At 40.1% G+C, this 25,853-nt stretch overlaps 1 protein-coding gene across 2 annotated transcripts; it reads left to right on the top strand.

Annotated features, from left to right (window-relative positions):
- The first annotated feature begins 75 nt into the window (after positions 1-75).
- On the top strand, positions 76-22,956 carry SLC39A6 (solute carrier family 39 member 6). Of its 2 annotated transcripts, none has more exons than XM_019465387.2 (10): positions 76-366; positions 2,471-3,205; positions 4,668-4,851; positions 6,173-6,342; positions 8,159-8,377; positions 13,803-13,908; positions 17,373-17,750; positions 18,939-19,019; positions 20,344-20,534; positions 21,662-22,956. In XM_019465387.2, exons 2-10 carry the CDS (start codon positions 2,480-2,482, stop codon positions 21,812-21,814), a joined length of 2,208 nt encoding a protein of 735 aa, XP_019320932.1. In that variant the 5' UTR covers positions 76-366; positions 2,471-2,479; the 3' UTR covers positions 21,815-22,956. The 2 variants fall into 2 exon arrangements, with proteins under 2 accessions (XP_019320932.1, XP_019320933.1); XM_019465388.2 differs by lacking the exon at positions 76-366 and adding an exon at positions 430-514.
- The last annotated feature ends 2,897 nt before the right edge of the window (positions 22,957-25,853 follow it).

The raw sequence follows: 25,853 nt of genomic DNA, 5'->3' as shown, positions 1-25,853 counted from the left end.
GCGGGCGAACAGGCGGACTCGTGGATCCGCCTGACGGGGACGGGGTTCCGGGCCGCACTGCGCATGCCCTGCAGTCATGGCTGGCGGAGGCGGTGGTTCGCGGCGGCGCGCTGCGCGCGGCGGTAATTAGTAATTGTCCTCCTGCTCCTGGGAGGCGAGGCGCGTGGGGCGCGGCTTCCCGGTGGCTGCGCGGCGGTACCCCAGCCCGGCCCGAGGGGCAGCCGGGCAGATGAGACCGCCGCTTCTCCGTGCCCTGTAGAGGCTTCTGAGACAGAAGCACGGACCGGTTCCGAGCCCTCCGGACCGCCCGCGGGGAACTGAACCGGCGCGCGGGGCCGGGCCGTGGGACGGCGAGGCCGCGGAGAGGTGAGTCCCGCAGGTCCGGGAGGGGACAGCGGAGAGGGGGAACCTCGCGGTCCGTGGAGGCCGGACTTCCCAGTTTCGGGTGCATAGATGGGTTGCGGAGGACTTTCGGAGGAAACGGTCTGTCCTGTTCATCTCATTTTCGAGGAAGGTACTGTCGTGTTTAAAAATACGAAAGCCTTTGGAAGCAGTTTTGTGCCCTTTTTTCCCGTTTTCTCCACTCTCCCCTTTTTCCAGGCCCTTGTCTTTAGGTTTTCTTTTTTCTTCAACACACGCTGACTTGTAGGGAAGAACCGGCGGCCGGTCCTTGACCGCCCTAAGTAAGCATCCTCCCGGGAGAAAGGCATGGAGCTGCCCTCTGAGCCACCCGTTTGTGTTTGTCCCCACCCACTCTGGTCCTTGACTTTCTCTTCTGCGAATGATTTCTTAATCTTTATCCTTTGCATATTAACTGAATTCCCAAAACTTCAGGCCCGGAAAATTGTTCTTTGAGGAGTCTAGCCCTGTAAGGTGCTAGCCCTCCTAGCACCAGCTTTTCCTGGTGCAGGAGACGGCTGAAAGTGGAGAACTAAGTTACCCCGTCCTTGCTCTCTAGCTCTAGAACCGACCTCCACCTCTTTGGCTGAAGGCAGGTGAATTTGGTCACAGTCACCATCCATCATTGGTGCTGGACATCTGCTGGGTCCTGAGATATCAGTTCTTCTGCTTATCTGGACTATACCTTCCCTTGTTTAACTGAGTTCTGCTTTTCAAGCCTTGATTTTTTTTTTAATAAAATGGGATTTCTTTTTAAGATTTTTTTTTTAAGATTTAAATCTCTACACCCAACGTGGGGCTCAAACCTACAACCCTGAAATCAAGAGCCACTGAGCCACCCAGGCGCCCCAAGGCTCAACTTGATTCTTTTCCCGGAGGTTAGGCCTTTGGTTCCAAATACTATTGTGTGAATGAGTGATGATAGTCCATGATAAAATTTTTACTGTTTTATAGGAACATAACGATTTTTTTAATGAAGTTTAATTAGAGGTGACACACCTGTTGGGATGAGCACTGGGTGTTGTATGGAAAGCAATTTGACAATAAATTTCATATTAAAAAAAAATTAGAGGTGACATTTTGCAGTCATTCAAGAGAATGAGATCAGTCTATATGTACCAACACTGAAAGGTGTCATTTGTTGAGTGGGGAAAAAGGATCCGATTTGTGTCATTAAAGGACACATCTACTTGACTATGGATAGAAAATATCCTAAGAGATGGGGCGCCTGGGTGGCGCAGTCGGTTAAGCGTCCGACTTCAGCCAGGTCACGATCTCGCGGTCCGTGAGTTCGAGCCCCGCGTCGGGCTCTGGGCTGATGGCTCGGAGCCTGGAGCCTGTTTCCGATTCTGTGTCTCCCTCTCTCTCTGCCCCTCCCTCGTTCATGCTCTGTCTCTCTCTGTCCCAAAAATAAATTAAAAACGTTGAAAAAAAAATTTAAAAAAAAATAAAAAAGAAAATATCCTAAGAGATATACAAGAAACTGGCAAAATGGGTTGCCTCTGAGGAGTGGGATTGGGAGAGAGAAGATTTAAATTGATTTGTATACAGTTAAGAAAAGTTATAAATGTGAATTCTGAGATTACCGTTTCTACTTTTTTTTTTCCGATGTTAAAAGATTGTTTTATGAAAAAGAAAAAGATTGTTTTATGAAATAATAATGATGGTGGAGATAATTGGGTTTTGTTTCATTTTGAATCATTGTTCTTACCATAACAAATTACCAGTATGGCTGCAACCACATGAATCTCTCCAGTTTCTGCATTACTTGTTGCTTTCTCAGTGCTAATTATGGTCCCTTAGCACTCAATTGTTCTCCAGTTGTTTCATGTATATTCAAGGGTAGGGCCTAGAATTCTTTGTATTTTTGTATATTTCATATATATATATATATATATAGTTATATATATATATATAGTTCTTTATATTTTCACTGTATGTAGCACTACACTAACCATACTAAATGATACTCTGTAAACTTTGATTGTTCAGTATCAATTTTCAGCATGAAATTTCTTAATTCAAATTGTTTTAAAAGTGAAAGCAAGAATTTTTTTTCTGTTTTCTCTAGGAAAGTGCAATGGCGAGGAATTTATCTGTAATCTTGATTCTGACCCTCACCCTGTCAGTCACAAATCCCCTCCACGAACTAGAACCAGCAACTGCTTTCCCTCAGACCACTGAGAAAATTATTACAAATTGGGAATCTGGCATTAACGTTGACTTGGCAGTCACCACACGGCGACATCATCTACAGCAGCTTTTCCATCGCTATGGAGAAAATAATTCCTTGTCAGTTGAAGGATTCAGGAAATTGCTTCAGAATATAGGCATAGATAAGATTAAAAAAATCCATATACACCATGACCACGACCATCACTCTGACCATGATCACCATTCTCACCGTAATCATGCTCCTTCCAATAAAAATAATCGGAAAGCTCTTTGCCCAGACCATGAGCCTGATAATTCGGGTAAAGATCCCAGAAACAGCCAGGGAAAAGGATCTCACCGATCAGAACATGCTAACGGTAGAAGGAATGTTTTAATCAAGGATGGTGTTACGGCTAGTGAAGTGACCTCCACTATGTATAACACTGTCTCTGAAGGAACTCACTTTCTAGAGACAATAGACACTCCAAAACCTGGAAAACTTTTCCCCAAAGATGTGAGCAGTTCTACTCCACCCAGTATCACAGAAAAAGGCCGGATGAGCCAGCTGGCCAGTAGGAAAACAAATGAATCTGTGAGTGAGCCCAGAAAAGGCTTTATGTATTCCAGAAACACAAATGAAAATACTCAGGAGGTAAGATGACTGCTTTTCATTATGCCTGCTTGTTTGTCCCATCATTGCCGTTCTATCTTTAGTTGTAAGGAGTATAAAGTAAAAATAAAATGATGAATTACTGAAAAGGGAATGTCTGCTTTCTCATCCAGGCATTTGGTCCAAAAGTCCTGATCTCTACTGTGTTATAAACATTCCTGATACAAAACTTGGGTGATAGTTTTTTGGTAACGATGGTGCTGGCAGCTAAAACTATTTTCTAATAGAAGTGAAAATGAATGTGGAAGGCAGTTATCAGTTATTTTTGGAGTAAATACCTTTAAAAGGTGGATTTTGTTCATGAAAAGTAGAAAATGGGAGTTCACAAAAGCAGCAGTTAGAATCCATGTTTTAGGGAAAGGTGTGGCTGAAGACACAAAAGAAGGCAAGAAGAATAGTGTTACCTTTTTGGAAGAGGTATCTCTGTGGCTTGTGGATTCCTAGCTACCAAGAACCATGTGGTGGACAAATTAAAAGTCTGGGCAGTGAGGTTCTGAATTCATGTATTTTTCTTAGACTAGACTTCCAGACTGTGCACAGTTTTCCTTGGCTGAGAGAGGTCAAGAACAAGGAATTAGTTGGTACACATTAATGAGCAAAACTTAAAGAGTACTTCATTCAAATCACCATATGACTGTACCAATTCCAAAATAATCTTAATGGTCATTCCCATAGCAACACCGGTAATAAAGTTTGTTCTGAGTAGTATTTGCCAAGAACTGTGGGAAGTTAAAGTAACTTTACAGAAGATGAGAAACAGGTGCCACTGCCAATTTTGTGTATGTGTGAGAAGGGGCGTTCAGATTACCTAGAGGGGATTCTCTTCAAACTGAGCTTGTCGTCTAATTACGTTGTTGAAACAGCTGCCTGCTGGTACAGGTTTGTTTTATTAACCAGCCTTGCCCTCCACAAGAGTAATTGGCATAATTTAATCTCTCGTTCTTGTAGAGCTTTTGCCAGGGAGATAGAACTGAGCTAAGTTTTGCAAGTACAGTCATTGCTGGAAGAGTGACATGTTTTGGACTTGTTTAGGCCAGGTAGGGTAGCGTTAGTACTAAATCAACATATTTCTCAATCTCTAATGAGCTCCCATCTCAATATTAAAGCTCATTTCCTTAATAGGTTTATACAATGAGTTAACAGGCTTGTGAATGTCCATTTATCCTGAAGGTTATTCCGCTCAGGACTTTCTCTCTAGATGATTTAAACTGCTTCTCCCAAGAAGTAGGCAGAAGAAGTGGGACACCACCATTGTCACACAGTATCACCAAGAAGCTTGAGGCAAGTTCCACAGTACTCAAAACAACAGTTGATGCTAATGGGTTGACTTGAAAAAATAAGGAAGTAGCTTCAGTGTGGAAAGGGTGTTGTATCATCAGACAGTTTTTTTGGATTGTCTAATGGGAATGCTTTCTGGTGATTTTCACTGCTTTGTTTCCCACAGTGTTTCAATGCGTCCAAGTTACTCATGTCTCATGGCATGGGCATCCAGGTTCTGCTGAATGCAACAGAGTTCAACTATCTCTGCCCAGCTATCATCAATCAAATTGACGCTAGATCGTGTCTAATTCATACAACGAGTGAAAAGAAAGCTGAAATCCCTCCAAAGACCTATTCTTTACAAATAGGTAGGGTAGCCTTTCTTATGTAAAGATAATTTCAAGTAGGTATATTTATGTTGTCCTTTTCCCTATATTGACATGAATCCATTCATTTTTCAGCCTAATCTTAATTGTTCTCTGCCCTGAGTGTGAACAAAGCAAGTTGGTTAGCCTTGCCTTAAAAACAAAAATATACTGTAAGTGAGGACATCCCACAGGGCCATCCAAAATTTGGGCTTTTTCTATGTTGTCACACTGTTTCAGAAGGTCAGAGTTAATATCTGCTGTTTAGGAGCCTAATGGTATGTTCTTATTAATAAATTAATAAACTAGGATAAGTTCTGCTCTACTGTAGACCTGTGTTGCTCAAAAAGTATGGTGAATAGTTGCTTTGTTCACTGAAGAAATTATTGAATTCCTGGTTTCCTTCTCTTTCATCCTTTCTTTTCTTTTCTTTTTTTTTTTTTTTAACTCTTCTCCCTTTCATAATTTAGCTGTATGGGAGTCGAAAAGCTCAGTTCCCAAATGATGTAGAAATCATCGTTGGTAGCAGTATTCTGCCCTCTTTTCACCCCCATCTGAAAGAACTTTCCACTAGACTTACATTCTTTACCAGGAGGGTTCAGTCAGATTGTTGATTTGAGCCAGCAGCAGGTTTCTTGGTTATTGCTCTATTACCACAGCCCTCTTCCACTGAGTTTGTATTTCTTTAGCTTAAGAAATACAACTTGGGGCGGGGTGGGGCGTGGGGGGCTGTGAGGTGGCACCCGGGTGGCTCAGTTGAGTGTCTGCCTTCAGCTTGGATCATGATCTCACAGTTCATGAGTTCAAGCCCCACATCAGGCTCTCTGCTGTCAGTACAGAGCCTGCTTCAGATCCTCTGTCCTCCTCTCTCTCTGCCCCTGCCTCCCTCTTTCTCTCTCTTCAAAAATAAATGGATAAACTTCAAAAAAAAAAAAAAAAAGAAGATTAAGAAATGCAACTTGGGGGTGCCTGGTGGCTTAGTTGGTTAAGCATCCAAATCAAATCAATTTCAGCTTATGTCATGATCTCAAGGTTTGTGATATCGAGCCCCACGTCTCATTGGACTCTTCACTGACAGCATGGAGCCTGCTTGGAAATTCATTCATTGTCTCTCTCTCTCTCTCTCTCTCTCTCCCTCCCTCCCTCCCTCCCCCTACCCCCCCCCCACCATCTCCACCCTGCCCCCCCCCCCCCGTCTCACCCTCTCCCCCACCCCTGCTTGTGTGCATGCGTGCTCTCTCTCTCTCAAAATAAATAACTTTTAAAAAACTCTTAAAGCTTAACAATTAATGTAATTTTCCTTTTGCTGTGTTTTATTTGACAGCCTGGGTTGGTGGCTTTATAGCCATTTCCATCATCAGTTTCCTGTCCTTGCTGGGCGTTATCTTAGTGCCTCTCATGAATCGGGTGTTTTTCAAGTTTCTCCTAAGTTTCCTTGTGGCACTGGCTGTCGGGACATTGAGTGGTGATGCTTTTTTACACCTCCTCCCACATGTGAGTACAGTCACTTGTCTTATTAGTATATTTTATTCAACATTGAAAAAATTCAAGAACTTTTGGTTTGTACTAGAATTCTTTGTGTTGGTATATATAAAAGGTTAGAGATTTGGTTTAGAAGAGTTGATTTTAAAATACATTTGCTGGAGGGGCGCCTGGGTGGCTCAGTCGGTAGAGCATCTGATTTGGGCTCAGGTCATCATCTTGCAGTTCACGAGTTCAATCCCCACATCGGGCTCTGTGCTGACAGCTCAGAGCCTGGAGCCTGCTTTCGATTCTGTGTCTCCCTCTCTCTCTGCCCCTCCCCTGCTCATGCTCTGTCCCTCTCTGTCTTTTAGAGTAAAATAAAACATTGAATAAATAAATAAAATATATTTGTGGCAGTGCCTGGCTGGCTCAGTCAGAAGAACATGCAACTCTTGATATCAGGGTTGTGAGTTCAAGACCCATTTTGGTTGTAGAAATTACTTAAATAAAACTTAAAAAAAATGTTTTTTAGGGGTGCCTGGGTGATTCAGTCAGTTAAGCATCCGACTTTGGCTCAGGTCATGATCTCATGGTTTGTGAGTTTGAGCCCCATGTCAGCTCTGTGCCGACAGCTCAGAGTCTGAAGCCTGCTTCAGATTCTGTGTCTCCTTCTCTGCCCCTCCACAACTCACGCTCTATCTCTTTCAAAAATGAATAAACATTTTAAAAAATGTTAAAAAAAATTTTTTTAATAAAATTTAAAAAAAAACTGGTAACTGAAAGCTGCATTTTTGTTCTAGATCTGCATATATGTTCATGGTTTGTTTTTTGCTTTTTTTCTTTAAGGGACTTTATTAAATAAAGAATTTAACTTTTTGGACCCAGTTAATAGAAGGAAACAGATTCTGCTCAGATATTATTACTGTGATAGATTGCAACGTGAATTATCTGCTTACATTAGTGTATTTGCGACAGAAATATAAACTGATTCTCTGTGTACTCAAGAAACGAATTTTCCTTGAGAGTTGAATTTATGAGATTCACACTCATTGACACAAGTAAATTCTTAAATTATGTAAAGTTTATTTGATAGCTCCATTAAATACTTAAAATAATCGGATCTCATCCTTTAAATTTTCCTCAGAGGTTCATAGGTAAGCAGGGAAAAAAATCATTCCTAGAGTACTACATATATTTTGCTGTGATAAGTTCCCCCGGGCCCCAGAAGGCACTTGTTCAGGAATACCTGCTACACCAAGCAGCTGATGCGTAGGGTGCCCCGTGCCCCGCCCCCCATCTTGTCTCGGCTGGTGTGCTCCACACTCAGTTGCCTGACGCGCAGTGGTGGTAGTTCCTACCGCACCCAGCTGCGGACTGCTGGGGCCACACACCTGGATCTCAGGTACCTGCCAGGGCCCGTGATACACACGGGGCTTCTTGTAACCACAGTGACAGGACTAGTGTGGGCTTTTTCAGTTTGGAGTGTAGACAGTAAACACTGTATGTCTGTTAAATCTGGCAGTTCCCTGCTATTTGTGGCCCTGGTCACTTGTCAAACATTGAAAATACCCGTTACCTATGTAAGAGTTATTAAGGAAGGTATCTGTCTTCACACTAAACAAATGCAGTCTGTTAAGTGCCTTAGCACATGGTACATTAAGATCTAAATTGCTAGCTGACTGCGGGTCATTTTATTTTCATGTACTGAACTTCCCTCTGAGCTCTGAAGTATCCCATTACTTGACTAATTCTGAATGTTTTCGTATTTGACCTTATTATCTTGGCCAGTTTTTCTGACACGTGTGAAACTAATGAATTTATAAAACACACATTGTTTTCCCTTTAGTCTCACGCAAGTCACCAGCACAGTCACAGCCATGAAGAACCAGCAATGGAAGCAAAGAGAGGGCCACTTTTCAGTCATCTGTCTTCTGAAAACATAGAAGAAAGTACCTATTTTGATTCCACGTGGAAGGGTCTGACAGCTCTGGGTGGCTTGTATTTCATGTTTCTCGTCGAACATGTGCTCACATTGATCAAGCAATTTAAAGATAAGAAGAAAAAGGTAAGAAAAAGTACTGTGTACTTACTATACATCAGACATTTATTTGAGTAGTACTCTAACTAGACTGTTAGCTGAGCTTGTCCAGGGGGTGTGATCTTCATTTGAGAGGAGTTCAGTACCCTGAGATAATTTTTGTTCCCAGAGGCATTCATATTATTGATAGCCCGGGAGTTCTCTATTTTCAGTGTTCCTTTCAAACTCAGGCGAGGGTAAGAACTGCAAAGGATGAACATCTGTGTAAATGACCAAACAAGACACAAGCAGAGCCTTAAAGCCTTAAAGGTCAGAAGCATCACGATTATGGCCTTTATAGTGGCAATGCTTTCACGGGGATATATACCCAAGTTCATTGATTTATATACTTTAAATATGCACAGTTTTCAGTGTCAATCATACCTGTCAGTAAAGGTTTGCTTGTGTTTTTTTAAAGAAGCATTAGGGATACACTGTTGGTATTTATTGGTAGTTGGCGTTAACTGCTTGATTAACTTTATTCACCCAGTAGCTGAATATTCTGTTGCATTTAAGAGGGTTTGTGGGGGCACCTGGGTGGCTCAGTTGGTTGGGCGTCCGACTTCGGCTCAGGTCATGATCTCGTGGTCCATGAGTTCGAGTCCCGCGTCGGGCTCTGTGCTGACAGCTCGGAGCCTGGACCCTGCTTTGGATTCTGTGTCTCTCTCTCTCTCTGCTCCTCTTCCGTTCATGCTCTGTCTCTCTCTGTCTCAAAAATAAATAAACATTTAAAAAAAAAAAAAAGAGGGTTTGTGACTTTCAAAGTCTTGTCCTTTGCAAATTGACACCAGAAAGTAGTATGAAGGCAAACAGTAAGCTCCTTATCTCTGGTAAAAACACCCAATGTGTCGCCTGTGGTTATCTGCCACCTCTCGTCTGATGTGACCAGGCAAGTCAGTCAAAAGACTGTCTTTATGGAAACTTGTAAAAATGGCACATACACATCTTAGATGTCTTAATTAATATAAAACATTCATACATTCATATTCTGGTCATTTGACGTTGACCAAGATTTTGAGTTGGAGTTCCATATGATCATTGTTTTCCTATAGCCATGTGACTTCATCCACAGTCTCCAATTTCAGTTTCTCTCAAGTTGAGCAAGAGGTTATACGTTAGCAAAGCTATTCGAAGGTAGAGTTTAGGTTTTGTAAATTTTTAAAGTTTTATGCAGTGGTTACTTTACATAACTTGATAGTCTTTTTTTTTTTTTTTTTTTTTTTAGCACCTTGCCTTTGAATCTTTCAAAAGCACTCAACTTAAGTTTTCACAGATATACCTATTCTCACCATCATTTCACAATTTGAGCTGTACGTAATTTAATTGTGCAATTACAATAACAAGTATAACTGGCATGCAGAGGTTTGAAAACGAACATAGTTGTTCTTGCTGAACACAGAGCTCCCTGTGGGAAACAAGTGCGTGTATGACCAGGAGAGTGCCTCGTTCATCCTGTGACTATTTGCCCCGATAGATTTGACATCCACTAAAATCTCAAGCTACAAATTTTGAGCCTTCTCCTTGCTGGACCTAAATTTAGTGGAAAGAAAGGAAATAAGAATAGCTTGTTCATTCTTCATCCAGGAGTCCTCTTCCACGTTCCCATCGTCCCACGCACTTCCCTGGGACTAATTTGAGGATATATCCTACTTGTTTACATTCTCTGGAATTCTTTCCTTAGAAAAACAAATGATCCTTTTTAGTTTTCTTTTGGAAGAGGTGGGGTTTAGAGGTCTGTTTGTATTGTTGTCTCCCTGGTTCAAATGCCATCATTTCTTTAACATTCTAATTTCAGTTTAGCTTTCAAATTTACCTAAAGATAGCTTTTCTTTAATCTGGTACTCTTTAATATGAGACTCTTAAGAAGTAGGTTCTCTCTTATTTAATAGAGAACAATTATTTTTAAACTCCAGGTTATAATTCAATGAGTTGTGAAATCAGTCTTCTGTCATCACCAATGTTTTTAAATTATTTTTATGTTTATTCATCTTAGAAAAAGCACAAGTGGGGGAGGATCAGAGAGAAGGAGAGACAGAATCCCAAGCAGGCTTGGCACCATCAGAGCAGAGCCCGATGTGGGGTTCAAACCCACAAACCGTGAGATCATGACCTGAGCCAAGATCAGGAGTTGGACACTTAACTGACTGAGCCACCCAGGCGCCCCATGACCAATGTTTTTAAATGCAGCAGTGATATTACGATGTATTATGTCTTTTACTATGTACACATTACTTTGGCTTGTAGTCAAAGAAGCTTGATGATATCTTTTCTAAAATAGTTTCTACTGGAATATAAACTGTTAAGACCCAGGACCTCTGCCACATACCCAATGCCTAGAATGCCATCTGGCACATAATAGATACTTAACAAATATTTGTTGAATGTATAAGAAACATTAAATAAAAACTCTCCATTATATGGTGAGTGTTGAGAGCTTCGTCAGCCCCATAACAGGACATTTTACCTAGCATTTTCCTTAAGACATCCATTCTGTACTCTGGACGATTCCATATATCATACTATGTATGTCAATCTGAAATCTCTATATGCAGACTAGGTTACATCTCATACTTTATAGATAGTTGGGCCTTTATAATAAGTTCAACCTCAAAACCTTTTTTCTTCCAGTGAAGGTTATTGCTCACTCTAGGAACCTGAAAGTCATCTCTAACATCTCCCTTATCCTCATATCCAAGCTAGTTTTATTAAATACATCCACAGTCTTTCAGTTTCTCTCCCTCTTCTTTGCTATCATGCTGGTCTAAACCATGCTTATCTCCTACCTAGGTGTTAGCAGTCACTTCCTAACTGGACTGTCTACATTATTTTATTGTTTTCTTCTCCCAGTCCAGAACAGAGCAGGCAAAGTGATTTGTTTAAATGGAAAATCTGGTGAAGTTGTAACCACCACTGAAAATCCTTCCAGTGACTTGTTGATACTTTCAGGACAGAGTCCACACTTTTAACTTGATTTGCATTGTTTAGGTCTCTTTCTGCCACCCAGCCTCCTCTCTAGCCCCGTCTCTGACCTACTAAGCCCCAACCACCTTATGTTGCTTTCATTTGTGGGGTGGGGTGGGGCTGGCCCCTTCCTCTTGTAGAGCCCTCCCACCTGCTTTTTTCCCTGCCTGGAATACATCCACCTCTGCACCTCCGCAGCCACCCCACCCCCCACAAACTCCTGCTTTCTTTAGGTCTTGGTATAAGTATCACTTTCTCAAGGAAGCCTGTCCTGGAACTTAGTTGCGTCTTGTTATACACTCTCATAGCACTATGTGTTTTTCCTTTATAAAACATATCAAAAATAGCAATTGAAGAATTGTTTAATCATTGTATCTGTGCAGTCTCCCTTCCTGTGGGTGATAAGCTCCATGAAAACGGAGACCAGGCATATCTTGTTTTATGCTTTATTGCCAGCACTTAGCATAGGGAACGTTATGGGTCCCCAATACTTATAGAATGAAAGAATTGGTTAAACTGTAGGTTCTAGGGTGAGTCATTGCCCAATAAGAAAGCATTAACTGAAGTGATATAAAATATCCTGAATTCATTTCTTGTCACAAATATTGAAGCACTTTCTCTGTTTAAGGCATTAAGCCAGGGGTAGGTATAAAGATATGTCTGTGGAGACTCCTGGGTAGCTCAGTCTAAGCATCTGACTCTTGATTTCAGCTCAGATCATGATTTCAGCATTCTTAAGATCAAGCCCCGTGTCCAGCTCTGTGCTGACAGGGCAGAACCTGCTTGGATTGTCTGTCTCTCTCTCTCTCCCTCTCTCTCTCTCTCTCTCTCTCTCTCTCTGTGTCAAAATAAATAATCATTAAAAAAAAAAAAGATGTGGGGGCCTGGGTGGTTCCGTCGGTTAAGCATCCAACTTCAGCTTATGATGCTGACAGCTCTGAGCCTGGAGTCTCGGATTCTGTGTCTCCCCCTGTTGCCAACCCCCATCTCAAAATTAAATAAGATGTTAAAAAAAAAAAAAAAATGGGAGCACCTGGTGGCTCAGTTGGTTGAGCGTCCGACTTTGGCTCAGGTCATGATCTCACGGTTCGTGGGTTCGGGCCCCGTGTCGGGCTCTGTGCTGACAGCTCAGGGCCTGGAGCCTGCTTCAGATTCTGTGTCTCCCTCTCTCTCTGCTCCTCCCCTGCTCACACTCTGTCTCTCTCTCTCAAAAATAAATAAAGATTTAAAAAAAAAATTTTTTAAAAGATGTGTCTATGTGCTGGCCTTTAAAAATATACAGATATTTTATATGCTGTCACCAGAATGAAATCTCAGATCCAGTAGTAATTAAGTCATATTCAAAAGTACTGCAAATAAGAAATCTATTATTTGTGTGACAGTTTTGAATACTGAATATTGACAGATGTTGAATGTCATTTTGAATATTACCTTCTACATGAGTAAATCATACATAGGCACCAATGTTCAAATGGTGACCATTATGCTTGGGCTCAGAGGTAAGGATAATATCTCAAGCATGGTATTGAGGTGGTTAAAAAACCTAATGATAAGTTTAAGGCTAACCAGTAGAGATTTGTTGAAAAAAAAGCTGGGGGCGCCTGGGTGGCTCAGTTGGTTGAGTGTCAGACTTCGGCTCAGGTCATGATCTCACAGTTTGTTAGTTCAAACCCCGCGTCGGGCTCTGTGCTGACAGCTCAGAGCCTGGAGCCTGCTACTTGTTCTGTGTCTCCCTCTCTCTCTGCTCCTCCCCTGCTCACATGTTGTCTCTCTCTCTCAAAAATAAATATTAAAAAAAATTTTTTTAAATAAAAAAAGAAAGCTTGTTAATGGTGTTTTATTACAAGAAAAGTATTTTAGTTTTAATAGGAAATACTTAATCAGTGTTACAGTATAGTTTCAGGTTATAAAAAGTATAGGAAATATGTGGTTTCAGTGTCCAAAAGAGGAATGGAGAGAGAACCAAGTAGTTGGTTAGCAGCTCACTAAATGCTGGAGAAAATGTCTCTAGTTGATTCCAAATTGATAACCTGGGGCAGAGTTCAATTTTAATGTGTGTATGAATCATCTGGGCATCTAGTTAAAATCCCTATGCTGATTCATTAGGTCTGGAGTGTGGCCCAAGATTGTTCATTTCTAACAGGCTCCCAGAGCACACTTAAAAGTACATGACATGGGGGACATTGAGAAAGATGACTATGTGATTTTGCAACATTTCCTATTATTGGAACTTTGACACTTCACCTTTCTGAGCAGTTATTATGTCTAGAACACACTACTAGGTGCTGTATAAGTTAACTATAGGCCCTGCCTGCCTTTGGATGACTTTTATTCCAGTAAAGTTCGTTTACTGTGTTGTCTTTTTCTGAATCTTTTGGTTAACTGTTTGTTTACAGTTGTACACCTAAGCAAGTCAACTGTTTTAAAGTATGGCTTTCCCTTGCCATTTTAGAATCAGAAAAAACCTGAAAATGATGATGATCTGGAGATTAAGAAGCAGCTGTCCAAGTATGAATCTCAACTTTCAACAAATGAGGAGAAAGTAGATGCAGACGATCGTAAGTCTTAACACATCTGAGGGCTGGAGGTAGTCGATTGCTCCGTGATTTACAGGCAGTTTAGACTATCTGGAAGAAAGGGGACTATGTCCCTTTTTAAATGTTTTCTTTTTTACTTTTGAAATATCTTATACCTTTTCTTCTTAATTGTAAGTTGTTTATATTATATTTATTTTTCCAGAGGTAAATTCAGACATACAGAGAAGTTTCAAGAATAATACAAAGAATTTCTGTATCTCTTTCATATATTCCCCAGTTATTTTACCTACATTTATCATTCTATTTCTCTGTGAGTACACATATACAATTTTTTGCTAAACCACTTGAAAGTAAGTTACAGATGAGATGTCTGTGTATCCCCAAATGCTCAGTATGTGTTTTTTTTTTTTTAAGAAAAAGGGCACTGTGTTCTATAGTTACTGAAATCAGGAAACTAATGCTGATACTATGCCATTATCTAGTCTCTGTAGATATCACTTAAGGTTTTCCAGTTGTCTTAATGACTCCTTTATATTCTCCCTCTACCCAAAGAAAAAATTGGTCCAGAGTATAATCCAGAATCAAATGTTGCGTCTAGTTGTCCCCCACTTGGGGTTTCTCTCTCTTTTTTTTTTATGATTAATTGATCATTTTGGGCAGGAATACCACAACGTGATATTGTATCCTTTTCAGTGACATGATGTGCCACCTAACATGAAGCTCCACTGTAAAGTTCCTATTTTTCCTGTAACTTGACTATTAGCTTGGCATTTCTTGTTAGACAGATTGAGTTAATAAATTTTTAAACCAGACTCCTTGCCATGAACTCTCTCTCATTGTTCATTGTGTCCAGTTTCACTGGCCGTCTTTTCATTCTGTGAGCACACCAGGTTTATCTCGGAGCCTTGCATTCGCTGTTGTTTCTTCTTGAAAGCCTCTTATCAGATCTTCACACAAATTCCTTCTCCCATCATTTGGGGGTCAGAGGCCTTCCTTGATCACCAAAAGACAAAGGTTTCCCGGTCACTGTCCTTCACATTAACCTTTTCTATTTTTTTCCATGCTTTCTGGTGCCTTAAATGACCTTATTTATACATGTGTTTCCTTATCAAATATGGCTGTCACCCCACAAGAACGTAACTTCCTTGAAAGTAGAGACCTTGTCATGCTCCATTCCATCCCCAGTGCCCAGCAGGGTACTGGCCAGTGTAGGTGCTCACTACATAGTTGCCAGCTGACAAAGGAGAAAAAACTACTTTTTTGCTACTGCCTACTTGTAAGGTTTCCTGTCCACCCTTTGTTTTTTCACATGTTTTTTTCTCTAAAGAGTAAGTGAAACGTTCTTGCTCTTTTTCTTGTGTCTCTTCTCTCTTCAGCCTTTTTAATGGAGTCCAGTGAAATATGTAACATTGAGCAGAAATAGCTGCCCTAGGATTGGACCACAGGGTCAGAATGTTCCCAAGAAAAGTGTCATCAGTGGACAAGACAAAGGGAAAAAAACAAAACTTTATTGTTGCAGTTTAATTTACTTCTCTTTGCACAATAAATGGTCCTTGGTGATAATTGTATTTCAAATACAGTACTTGTTTTTCCTTGAGCTTTGCCCTCAAAACAGAAGAAGTTGGATGATAGGATTAAGCATGTTTTTTATTTCCAAATTTCAGTATTTTTCTTAAATGTTTTTCTAAAGTATGTGGTGCTTTTATAATCAGGAAAACAGTCATCTTTCAAAAATGTAAGGAGGCAGATATTACACTGTATGTTAACTAACTGGAATTTAAATAAAAACTTGAAAAAGAAAAAACAAACGTAAGAAGGCAGAAGAAATCAAGGAAGAATCTGAGCAGTTGTTATTGAAGGCTAAAGTTTAAAATCCATTCTTAATCTGTGAGCCCATTTAATTTCTTAAAATTCAATAAAACCTGTTGATGTTTGTATTTTCTTCTTTCTTTATTTCTCTTTCTTTCTTTCTTTCTTTCTTTCTTTCTTTCTTTCTTAATTTACATCCAAGTTAGTTAGCATATATTGCAATTATGATTTCAGGAGTAGAATCCCGTGATTCATCCCCTACAAAGAACACCCAGTGCTCATTCCAACAAGTGTCTCCCTTAATACCCCTTACCCATTAGCCCATCTCCCCTCCCACGACCCCTCCAGCAAACCTCAGTTCTCTGTATTTAAGTCTCTTCTGTTTGTCCCCTCCCTGTTTTTGTTATTTTTGCTTCCCTTCCCTTATGTTCATCTGTTTTATATCTTAAATTCCACATATGAGTGAAGTCCTATGATATTTGTCTTTTTCTGACTGGCTCATTTCACTTAGCATAATATCCTCTAATTCCATCCACGTAGTTGGAAATGGAAAGATTTCATTCTTTTTTGCCAAGTGATATTCTATCGTGTGTATATGTGTATATATGTATATGTGTGTATATGTATATATATATATATACACATATACACACACACACACACACACACCACACTTTCTTTATGCATTCATCTGTCGATGGACGTTTGGGCTCTTTCCATACTTCGGCTATTGTTGATAGTGCTGCTATAAACATTGGGGTGCATGTGCCCCTTGAAAACAGCACACCTGTATTGTTTGGATAAATACCTAGTAGTGCAATTGCTGGGTTGTAGGGTAGTTCTATTTTTAATTTTTTGAGGAACCTCCATACTGGTTTCCAGAGTGGCTGCACCAGTTTGCATTCCCACCTACAGTGCAAAAGAGATCCTCTTTCTCTGCATCCTCACCAACATCTGTTGTTGCCTGAGTTGTTAATGTTAGCTATTCTGACAGGTGTAAGGTGGTATCTCAGTGTGGTTTTGATTTGTATTTCCCTGATGATGAGTGATGTTGAGGCTCTTTTCATGTGTCAGTTAGGCATCTGGATGTCTTCTTTGGAAAAGTGTCTATTTATGTCTTTTGCCCATTTCTTCACTGGATTGTTTTTTGGCTGTTGAGTTTGATAAGTTCTCTATAGATTGTGGATACTAACCTTTCATCTGATATGTTATTTGCAAATATTTTCTCCCATTCCTTAGGTTGCCTTTTAGTTTTGTTGTTTGTTTCCTTCACTGGCTGTGCAGAAGTTTTTATCTTGATAAGGTCCCAATAGTTACTTTTTGCTTTTGTTTCCCTTGCCTCTGGAGATGTGTTGAGTAAGAAGTTGCTGCAGCCAAGGTCAAAGAGGTTTCTGCCTGCTTCCTCCTCGAGGATTTTGATGGCTTCCTGTCTTACGTTTAGGTCCTTCATCCATTTTGAGTTTATTTTTGTGTATGGGGTAAGAAAGTGGTCCAGGCTCATTCTTCTGCATGTCACTGTGAAGCCTGATGATGTTTTTCATAAGCATCACTCTGTTTAGTACTTGCCATGCTCTAAGATCTTTTTGGACTTTGTCAGTGGGACTGTTTGAAATGTATCCAGGCACATTAACGAAGTTTTCTGACTCTTTCCCAATGTCCTTTGTGTTTATACCTAGGACCTGAAGGCTATTTACGAGCAGACTCACAGGAGCCTTCCCACTTTGATTCTCAACAGCCAGCAATCTTGGAAGAAGAAGAGGTCATGATAGCCCATGCTCATCCGCAAGAAGTCTATAATGAATATGTACCCCGAGGGTGCAAGAATAAATGCCATTCGCATTTCCATGATACCCTCGGCCAATCAGACGATCTCATTCACCACCATCATGACTATCATCATATCCTCCACCACCACCACCACCAAAACCACCACCCCCACAGCCACAGTCAGCGCTACTCTCGGGAGGAGCTGAAAGACGCCGGCATCGCCACATTGGCCTGGATGGTGATAATGGGCGACGGCCTGCACAATTTCAGCGATGGCCTGGCAATTGGTATACATCTACATAGTTGCTTGTTGTTTGACTCTGAAAATGTCACATTAAACTACCAGTCCAATTTTAACAAAGAATAGGTTGATTTTGATAAGGCTATTAACTTCTAAGATTATCAAAATGTTATTTCTTCTGTAGCTACTTCGACAACGAAGTTCTCAATAAATATTAGGTAAGGTTAAGTGCTACAAGTGCCTAGCCCATTACCTAACTTGTAACTATCAACAGTTGTTTTAATTTGCAGTCTTAAGATCAAGATCTAATGTGTACAGAGCATGTGTTTTGTTTTTGTTTTTGTTTACATTTAAGTTCCCTTGTCTATAAAATAGTATTAAGGGAAGAGAATTTTCATCATCTTTTATACCAAAATCATCTTGGCATATCTGATAAGTTCAGTTACGAATCTCTATCCAAAAAACTAGTTTTTGCTGTTAAATTGTTGTATCACAATCAAGAGATAATAGAATACTTATGAGTTTTAGTAACTTGATGCTGGAAGGAGCAATGGAAATAATTACCGGTTAGGCAGCTGAGGCCTGGCAAAGCGAACCACCTGCCCCAGGAGGTAGTGCTGTTGTGCAGCCGGGCAGATGCGCCCAGGCCTTGGCCCCCTGGAAGCCTGGTGCTCTCCCTCCGGTATGTACTGTGCACAGCATGAGCAGCAAAGGAGGACGTGCAGGTGCTCAGTCACCCTGTATAAGCAGTCAGTTATATATGGTGTTAGCTTTTAAAATGGGGGGAGCCATTTGTCCTAGACTGTCCTTGGTAGACAATGAAAGAATGAATGTAAACAAGTCTAATTACATAGTGAATTCTTCTGAGGCCAGCGAAACATATTTGTACTCCTGACTGCTGTGTTTTCTTTTAAATCAGTTTATTTTTTACATAAATGTTTTATGTGGTTGCAGTTACTTCCCGGGTCTGTGGGAAGATCCTCTAATCACTCTGAGGCATAGTGGAACTTTCCCTTCTCTCTCATACCTGCTTATGCTCCACTGGGAAATGTAAACCTAATGGAATGTAATCTAACATTACTTATAAAGGAGATACGGAGTGCAGCTGGGAAAGTTCTGTTTATTTACGACCAGAATATGGTTCACATCTTTTACCTTGTTTTGTAAGCTGGTAAGTTGTTTTTAAAAACACCCACAATATAATGTAGCCAAACTTTCTCTGATTTTTACCCAGGGGCTGCTTTTACTGAAGGTTTATCAAGTGGTTTAAGTACTTCTGTTGCTGTGTTTTGCCATGAGTTGCCACATGAATTAGGTAAGAGAACCACATAAATGGCATTTTCCAGGGTTATGAAGTATCCTAGTATTGCTGGGTTTTGCTATTGAGAGTTCCAGCAAACTTCTTTGTAACTTTCATGCCTTCTTAGAAGTCTGCTAACCTGTCTAGCTTTCTTTTCTTACTGAGTACAAGTTTGTTTCCAGCCAGAACTCTGACCCTATAAGTATAATTACACAATTGTCCATGTGGGGTTGCCAGAGAGAAACCTGGGTCTCCTCCCTTGTCCTCTTTCCCTACCACATATCTTCTTACACCAGCATGCTGGTGACATCAGTGATCATTATCTTCATACGTACAATATGAATAAGACCACAGGAATAAGAGTCATCTTCTGTTAACAGAGATAAGTTGGCAAAGAGACTTGTTACAGCTGAAGAAAAGGGAAGTTGATGAATTATGTTTTGAATATTTTTCTCTTCTGTCACCAGGACTTAAAACCTTCCCAGAGTTGTTCTGGATCCCAGTTCATGTCCTTGTTTTTCTTTTTACAGACACATATGTGCACACACCTGTGATGCCATTTTCACTTTTGCTCCTTGGCATGTGTTCTGCCATTCACAAGGCCTCCCATCTGCCTACTCAATGTTTATGATCCTCAACATCTGGTTTATGTTCCACATTCTAGATCCTTCATGCTTCATTAAGCCTCTCTCAGCTATTCCTATCTTAATTTGTCTCTTTTTCTCCTTTTATAACTAGAACATTAGACTCTTTAGCTCTTAATTATAAATTGCCTTTATCATATGCTAATCATTTCCTCTGTTCTCCACTCTCCTCTTCTTGATGGCCAGTTACAAGCTTGTTGAAGACAGTGCAAGACCACAAATAGTAGGTTTGTGGTATTTATCATTCATCGACAAAGTGAAAGCCATAACAAAAACCGGAAAAAAATAATTTAGGGGTCCTGGGTGGCCTAGTTGGTTGAGCATCTGACACTTGATTTCAGCTCAGGTCATGATCTCAGTTTGTGAATTTGAGCCCCACATCAGGCTCTGTGCTGATAGTGTGGAGCCTGCTTGGGATTCTCTCTCTTTCCCTCTCTGCCCTCTCTCTCTCTCTCAAAATAAATAAATAAATAAATAAGCAAACAAACAATCACAAACTTAAAAACCAAAATCTTAATTTATAGAGCTGTTAGGTGATTTACACTAACACTGTTACCCCTGGGTAATTCTCAAGTTTGCTGCTTTTTCTTTTCCCCTCAAAAAAATTAGAGAATTTTGTAAATTGGGAAATCTGTTGGGTTTGTGTCTTAAAAGTGATTTTTCATTACTTTGTCCCTTTTTGTTTTCTATGAAAGGTGACTTTGCTGTTTTACTAAAGGCTGGCATGACTGTTAAGCAGGCTGTTCTTTATAATGCTCTGTCAGCCATGCTGGCATATCTTGGAATGGCAACGGGAATCTTCATTGGTCATTATGCTGAAAATGTTTCTATGTGGATATTTGCACTTACTGCTGGCTTATTCATGTATGTTGCTCTGGTTGATATGGTAAGTTTTTAAGAAGTTTAATTATAGTGTTGATTAATGATAAAATAGAGAAAATGCTCAGTGAAACCTTATTTTTATAAAGGCTTTAGATTAAGGGGCATCTGGCTGGCTGAGTAGAGCATGTGACTCTTGATCTCAGGGTTGTGAGTTCAAGCCCCACATTGGGGATAGAGCTAACTTTTTAAATAAATAAATAATAAAAAGGCTTTATATTAAATGCAGTAGTGATAAGGGAGTCTATACTTTCGTAAGGTAACAGAAAATACAGGCTCTTTAGAGTTTATCCTTTTGGATTATTGATCACAAGCACATTTATCCTAATGTGTATCAGGATACACAGAAATATCTACCCCTTTCTGATGTGTCTTCTTAAAGGTAGAATCTCAGTAATGAGGTATTGAATTGTGTATAGATTTGTAGGAAACCCAGCACATGTCACATTTTGTTGGCATGCTGTGTATACTTGAAACTGTTCATAAGTTTCTTACTAATGGACAAAGGAGTTACTTTTTTTTTTTGTCACCAAAATCCACACAATAGTCCCAGCTAATCTTATTGCCGAACTTCTATATAATGTAAGAGTTCCAGATCTCTGAATTTAGGTGAGCTATATGTCATGTTCAGTTCAGCTATACACAGTAACTGAAGCAGCATAATCAGTATAGCTCTTAATCTTATAGCGGAGCAAACTGGACCAATAAAGATTGTGGCTTGTTGAGCATACTGTGAATAATCATTATTAATTAAACTGCTGGGAGGGGTGCGTGGGTGGCTCAGTTGATTAAGTGTCTGACTCTTGATTTCGGCTCAGATCATGATCTCGTGGTTCGTGAGATCAAGCCCTACATTGGGTTCTGCGCTGACGGTGCACGCGCTCCGAATGCACGCACTCTCTCTCAAATGAACAAGCATAAAAAAAGATAAACTGCTGGGAAATGCTGTGTGGCAGTATTAGCTAGAGTCAACGTGTCCTGTTTTAAGATCCTGTTTTAAGGAGTTGACTCAGTATATCCAGCTACGTATACAACTAATATTACCGTATACTATATACTATATACTGTTCTGTAATAAAAACAAATTTGTGGTTCTGAAAACTTAAATGTTGCCCTTTTTTTTTTTTCTTTAAGGTACCTGAGATGCTGCACAATGATGCTAGTGACCATGGATGTAGCCGCTGGGGATATTTCTTTTTACAGAATGCTGGAATACTTCTGGGTTTTGGAATTATGTTGCTTATTTCCATATTTGAACATAAAATTGTGTTTCGTATAAATTTCTAATTAGGGTGTAAATTCTAGAGTAGCTTAAAAAATATAGCTGTCTGTAGTTTGAATAGGTCATAAGGAAATGAGAGTTCTTACGCTGTGATACGCAGACTTTACGGTTAGTGGATTTTGTGTGTTTTTTTTAATTGAATATTTCCATTTGTTGTGCTTTATAAGGTCAGTTTTGGTGGTAACATAAAGGTACGTTTTAATATTTAAGTTATTCTATTTTGGGAATATGAGCTGTATGTGCAATTTACCAGTTTTACCAGTTTATTGTATAAACAAGAGATTTGGCATGACATATTCTGTATATTTCAGGAAAAATGTCTTGAATCCTTTTTCTAGAACTAATCTAACACAGCAAGCCCCGTGCTGGATGTCAGGCCTCTGAAGAACTGCTGGTGTTGAGGAACAAGGACGCACACAAAGCCTAAGATACCAATAAAGCTTGTACTGAATTTAAGCTAAGAAATAAAAAGAAGAATCTGTAAGAATAAAGAAGACACAGATGTCTTACCCCAAAAAGTCACAAAACTAGTTATAAAAGAGCAGGAAAATTTTGAATTAAAAAAAAGCAGTATTAGTAGAGAGTACACATGCATAAACATTTTTGTCAGAGTAAAATAAACCACAGTGAGCACTTTTTACTAATTTAGTTGTACATTTAACTTTGTATAATAGAGAAGTCTAAGTATATTTAATGAGCCCAAGCATATATAGCTTAACCAAGAAATTGGAATCTTAAAATATTTGTATGGAGATATACCGGATGAGTACGAGTAAGTTCATGTATGGTCAGAAAACTTGGCTGTTGAGTGTTCTGGTTATCTGGTTTGCCAGATGTCAGTATATTAGAACTTTGAGATAGGTAAAGACCTGAAAACCATTCTGAGTGTAATTTGACTTCTTGGATTCAGAAAGTACTTTGGTATCTTTCAGTGCTTCAGTGTTGTCACTTTGAGCAATTATCATGTGTATATGTAGTACTTTAGACATACTAGGGCTGTCTGTGGCATTCTCTAGATGTTGCTTTTCTACAAAATAAATCCCCCATGTCGGCTTGGTATCAGATACCTGATTTTCTTTTCTCTCTTTTACCGTCGTAACCATTTGTAAGTATACAGTTCATTAAAGTATATTCACCCTGCTGTGCAGTGGGTCTCCAGAGCTTTTTCATCTTGCAGAACTGGATCTCTACACCCATTAAATAACAACTCATTTCTTCCTTTCGCAGCCCCTGGTAACCACCATTTTACTTTCATCTCTATGAATTTGAGATGTCTAATTTTAAGTACAATCCAGATTATAGTATACTTATCAACTCATTTATATTATTAGGTGGCCTTAACTCCGTTTGAAAATCTTTTCCACAAAGACAATGATCCACAATCTGTTCCAAGCTGCCCCTAGTTTTTCTTTTATAACAACCAGGGCCTTAAGCCCGAGAAGCATTGATACCCTACGTTCTAGAGAATCAGAAGAAAATTGGACAAAACCCAATGGCCTACTGAGAGTCAATTGGGCTATCATTTCTATTCCCCAAACCAAGTGACAGGGATGGATATGGGTAACCAGAGAATGACTTGGATTTAGGGTGCCTCAAAGCATGACATGAGGTGTCTCCTCTAGTTCAATGATTACTGTGCTTCAAACTTCTGCCCACAGACCTACCTTACTGCTACTACTAAATCACTGCAAGATGAGGAAGTTCTGGAAGAGCTGAAAATGTTCCTTGAGTTTGGGGAACACAGACTTCATAGACTCTGAAGGTGGAAGGTGTGCAGGACCAGCCCACAAAACAATGAACTGGAAATAATTCCTACTCCAGGTTAAACTCCTTAGTAGATATGTGGAAGATTTAAGTAGTTTCCATGGCTCCATATGGGGGAGAATGGAGATGAGAAGAAAATGTAGGGGGGCGCCTGGGTGGCTCAGTCGGTTGAGTGTCCAACTTGAGCTCAGGCAATGATCTCACGGTTTGTGAGTTTGAGCCCCACGCCGGGCTGTGTGCTGACAGCTCATAGAGCCTGCTTTGGATTCTGTCTCCCCTCTCTCTGCCTCTCCCATGCTCATGCTCTATCTCCCTCTGTCTCTCAATAATGAATAAATGTTAAAAAAAAAAAAAATGTAGGAGCTGTAGAATATGAAACAAGCTGATCAGGCAGGGAGTGGGGGAAGGGTAGGGAAAACTTAAAAGACTGATAGAAAAAGGCACAAGTAATACCTTGAATGAAAAATGCATAGAGTAGATCATGTATACTTGAAAACTTTATGGATTAATTTTCTGGAAAATGGCCACTCAAGAAAAAAATAGAAAGTCAATTACTGTTAAAATAATCCTGTCAAAACTCCCGCCTTCCTCCTCCCAGACAAGGCATTGTTTGCTGTGAATTTTACCAAAACTTCAAGCAGCACATAAATCCCTAGGTTATTTATTTAAATAGCTTCTGGGATTAGAAAAAAAGAATGTTCACCATGTTAATTGAGGGTAGTGTAAGCTTGAAATAAAACCGTGCTGGGAAAGGCAGTCTACCTGGTACCCTAAGACTCCCTACATTCTTGCTAGCTAGGTCGAGAATGGAGGACCCTGACCACTCTTTGCTTGGGTCATTTCTCAGTGAACAACATTGAAGGATGAGGTCAGAGACAAAGATCAGGCTTGTATATGAGGTGAATTCCCCAGGTTCAGCTGCTACACAGATTTATACCATGTACAACATCCATTGGAGACCTTTCACTTTGCTACTGTAGGATTTGGGGTCAAGAAGTACCGATGCAAATGCTTGCTGTGCTGTGAGCAGTCAAATCCTTTGTGTCCCGGAAGTCTCATGTCTTCAGCCATTATCCCTGAAATATCTCAGGCTTGCTTGCAGCTCCTAAATTGGATAAAATCTCAGGCCCTCACAAAACTATAGGATTGTGTAGAGAAAGAAAAAAATGGATATAGGTACAAGAATCCTTTTTTTTTTAATATGAAATTTATTGTCAAATTGGCTTCCATACAGCACCCAGCGCTCATCCCAACATGTGCCCTCCTCAATACCCATCGCCCACTCTCCTCTCCCTCCCACACCCCATCAACTCTCAGTTTGTTTTCAGTTTTTAAGAGTCTCTTATGTTTTGGCTCCCTCCCTCTCTAACCTTTTCTTTTTTTCCTTCCCCTCCCCCATGGTCTTCTGTTAAGTTTCTCAGGACCCACATAGGAGTGAAAATATATGGTATCTTTCTCTGTATGACTTATTTCACTTAGCATAACACTCTCCAGTTCCATCCATGTTGCTACAAAAGGCCATATTTCATTCTTTCTCATTGCCACGTAGTACTCCATTGTGTATATAAACCACAATTTCTTTATTCGTTCATCAGTTGATGGACATTTAGGCTCTTTCCATAATTTGGCTGTTGTTGAAAGTGCTGCTATAAACATTGGGGTACAAGTGCCCCTATGCATCAGCACTCCTGTATCCCTTGGGTAAATTTCTAGCAGTGCTATTGCTGGGTCATAGGGTAGATCTATTTTTTAATTTTTTGAGGAACCTCCACACGGTTTTCCAGAGCAGCTGCACCAGTTTGCATTCCCACCAACAGTGCAAGAGGGTTGCCGTTTCTCCACATCCTCTCAAGCATCTATAGTCTCCTGATTTGTTCATTTTAGCCACTCTGGTGTGAGATGGTATCTGAGTGTGGTTTTGATTTGTATTTCCCTGATAAGAGACATTGAGCATCTTTTCTGTGCCTGTTGGCCACCTGGATGTCTTCTTTAGAGAAGTGTCTATTCATGTTTTCTGTCCCATTTCTTTACTGGATTATTTGTTTTTCAGGTGTGGAGTTTGGAGAGTTCTTTATAGATTTTGGATACTAGCCCTTTGTCCGATATGTCATTTGCAAATATCTTTTCCCATTCCGTTGGTTGCCTTTTAGTTTTGTTGATTGTTCCTTTGCAGTGCAGAAGATTTTTATCTTAATGAGGTCCCAATAGTTCATTTTTGCTTTTAATTCCCTTGCCTTTGGGGATGTGTCAAGTGAGAAATTGCTGCAGCTGAGGTCAGGG

Source organism: Panthera pardus, unplaced genomic scaffold, assembly GCF_024362965.1.
Source record: "Panthera pardus isolate Hobbes unplaced genomic scaffold, ASM2436296v1 HiC_scaffold_15, whole genome shotgun sequence".
In the NCBI taxonomy this organism is placed as follows: domain Eukaryota; kingdom Metazoa; phylum Chordata; class Mammalia; order Carnivora; family Felidae; genus Panthera; species Panthera pardus.
This window is presented reverse-complemented; position numbering and strand designations above follow the sequence as displayed.

What these genes read in the sequence shown, in the direction of transcription:
- SLC39A6 (XM_019465387.2), top strand. Translation starts at nt 2,480, where the DNA reads ATGGCGAGGAATTTATCTGTAATCTTGATTCTGACCCTCACCCTGTCA. An exon ending in TTTTACACCTCCTCCCACAT is followed by an intron (nt 6,343 to 8,158) that starts GTGAGTACAGTC and finishes TTTTCCCTTTAG; the next exon opens with TCTCACGCAAGTCACCAGCA. An exon ending in GAAAGTAGATGCAGACGATC is followed by an intron (nt 13,909 to 17,372) that starts GTAAGTCTTAAC and finishes GTTTATACCTAG; the next exon opens with GACCTGAAGGCTATTTACGA.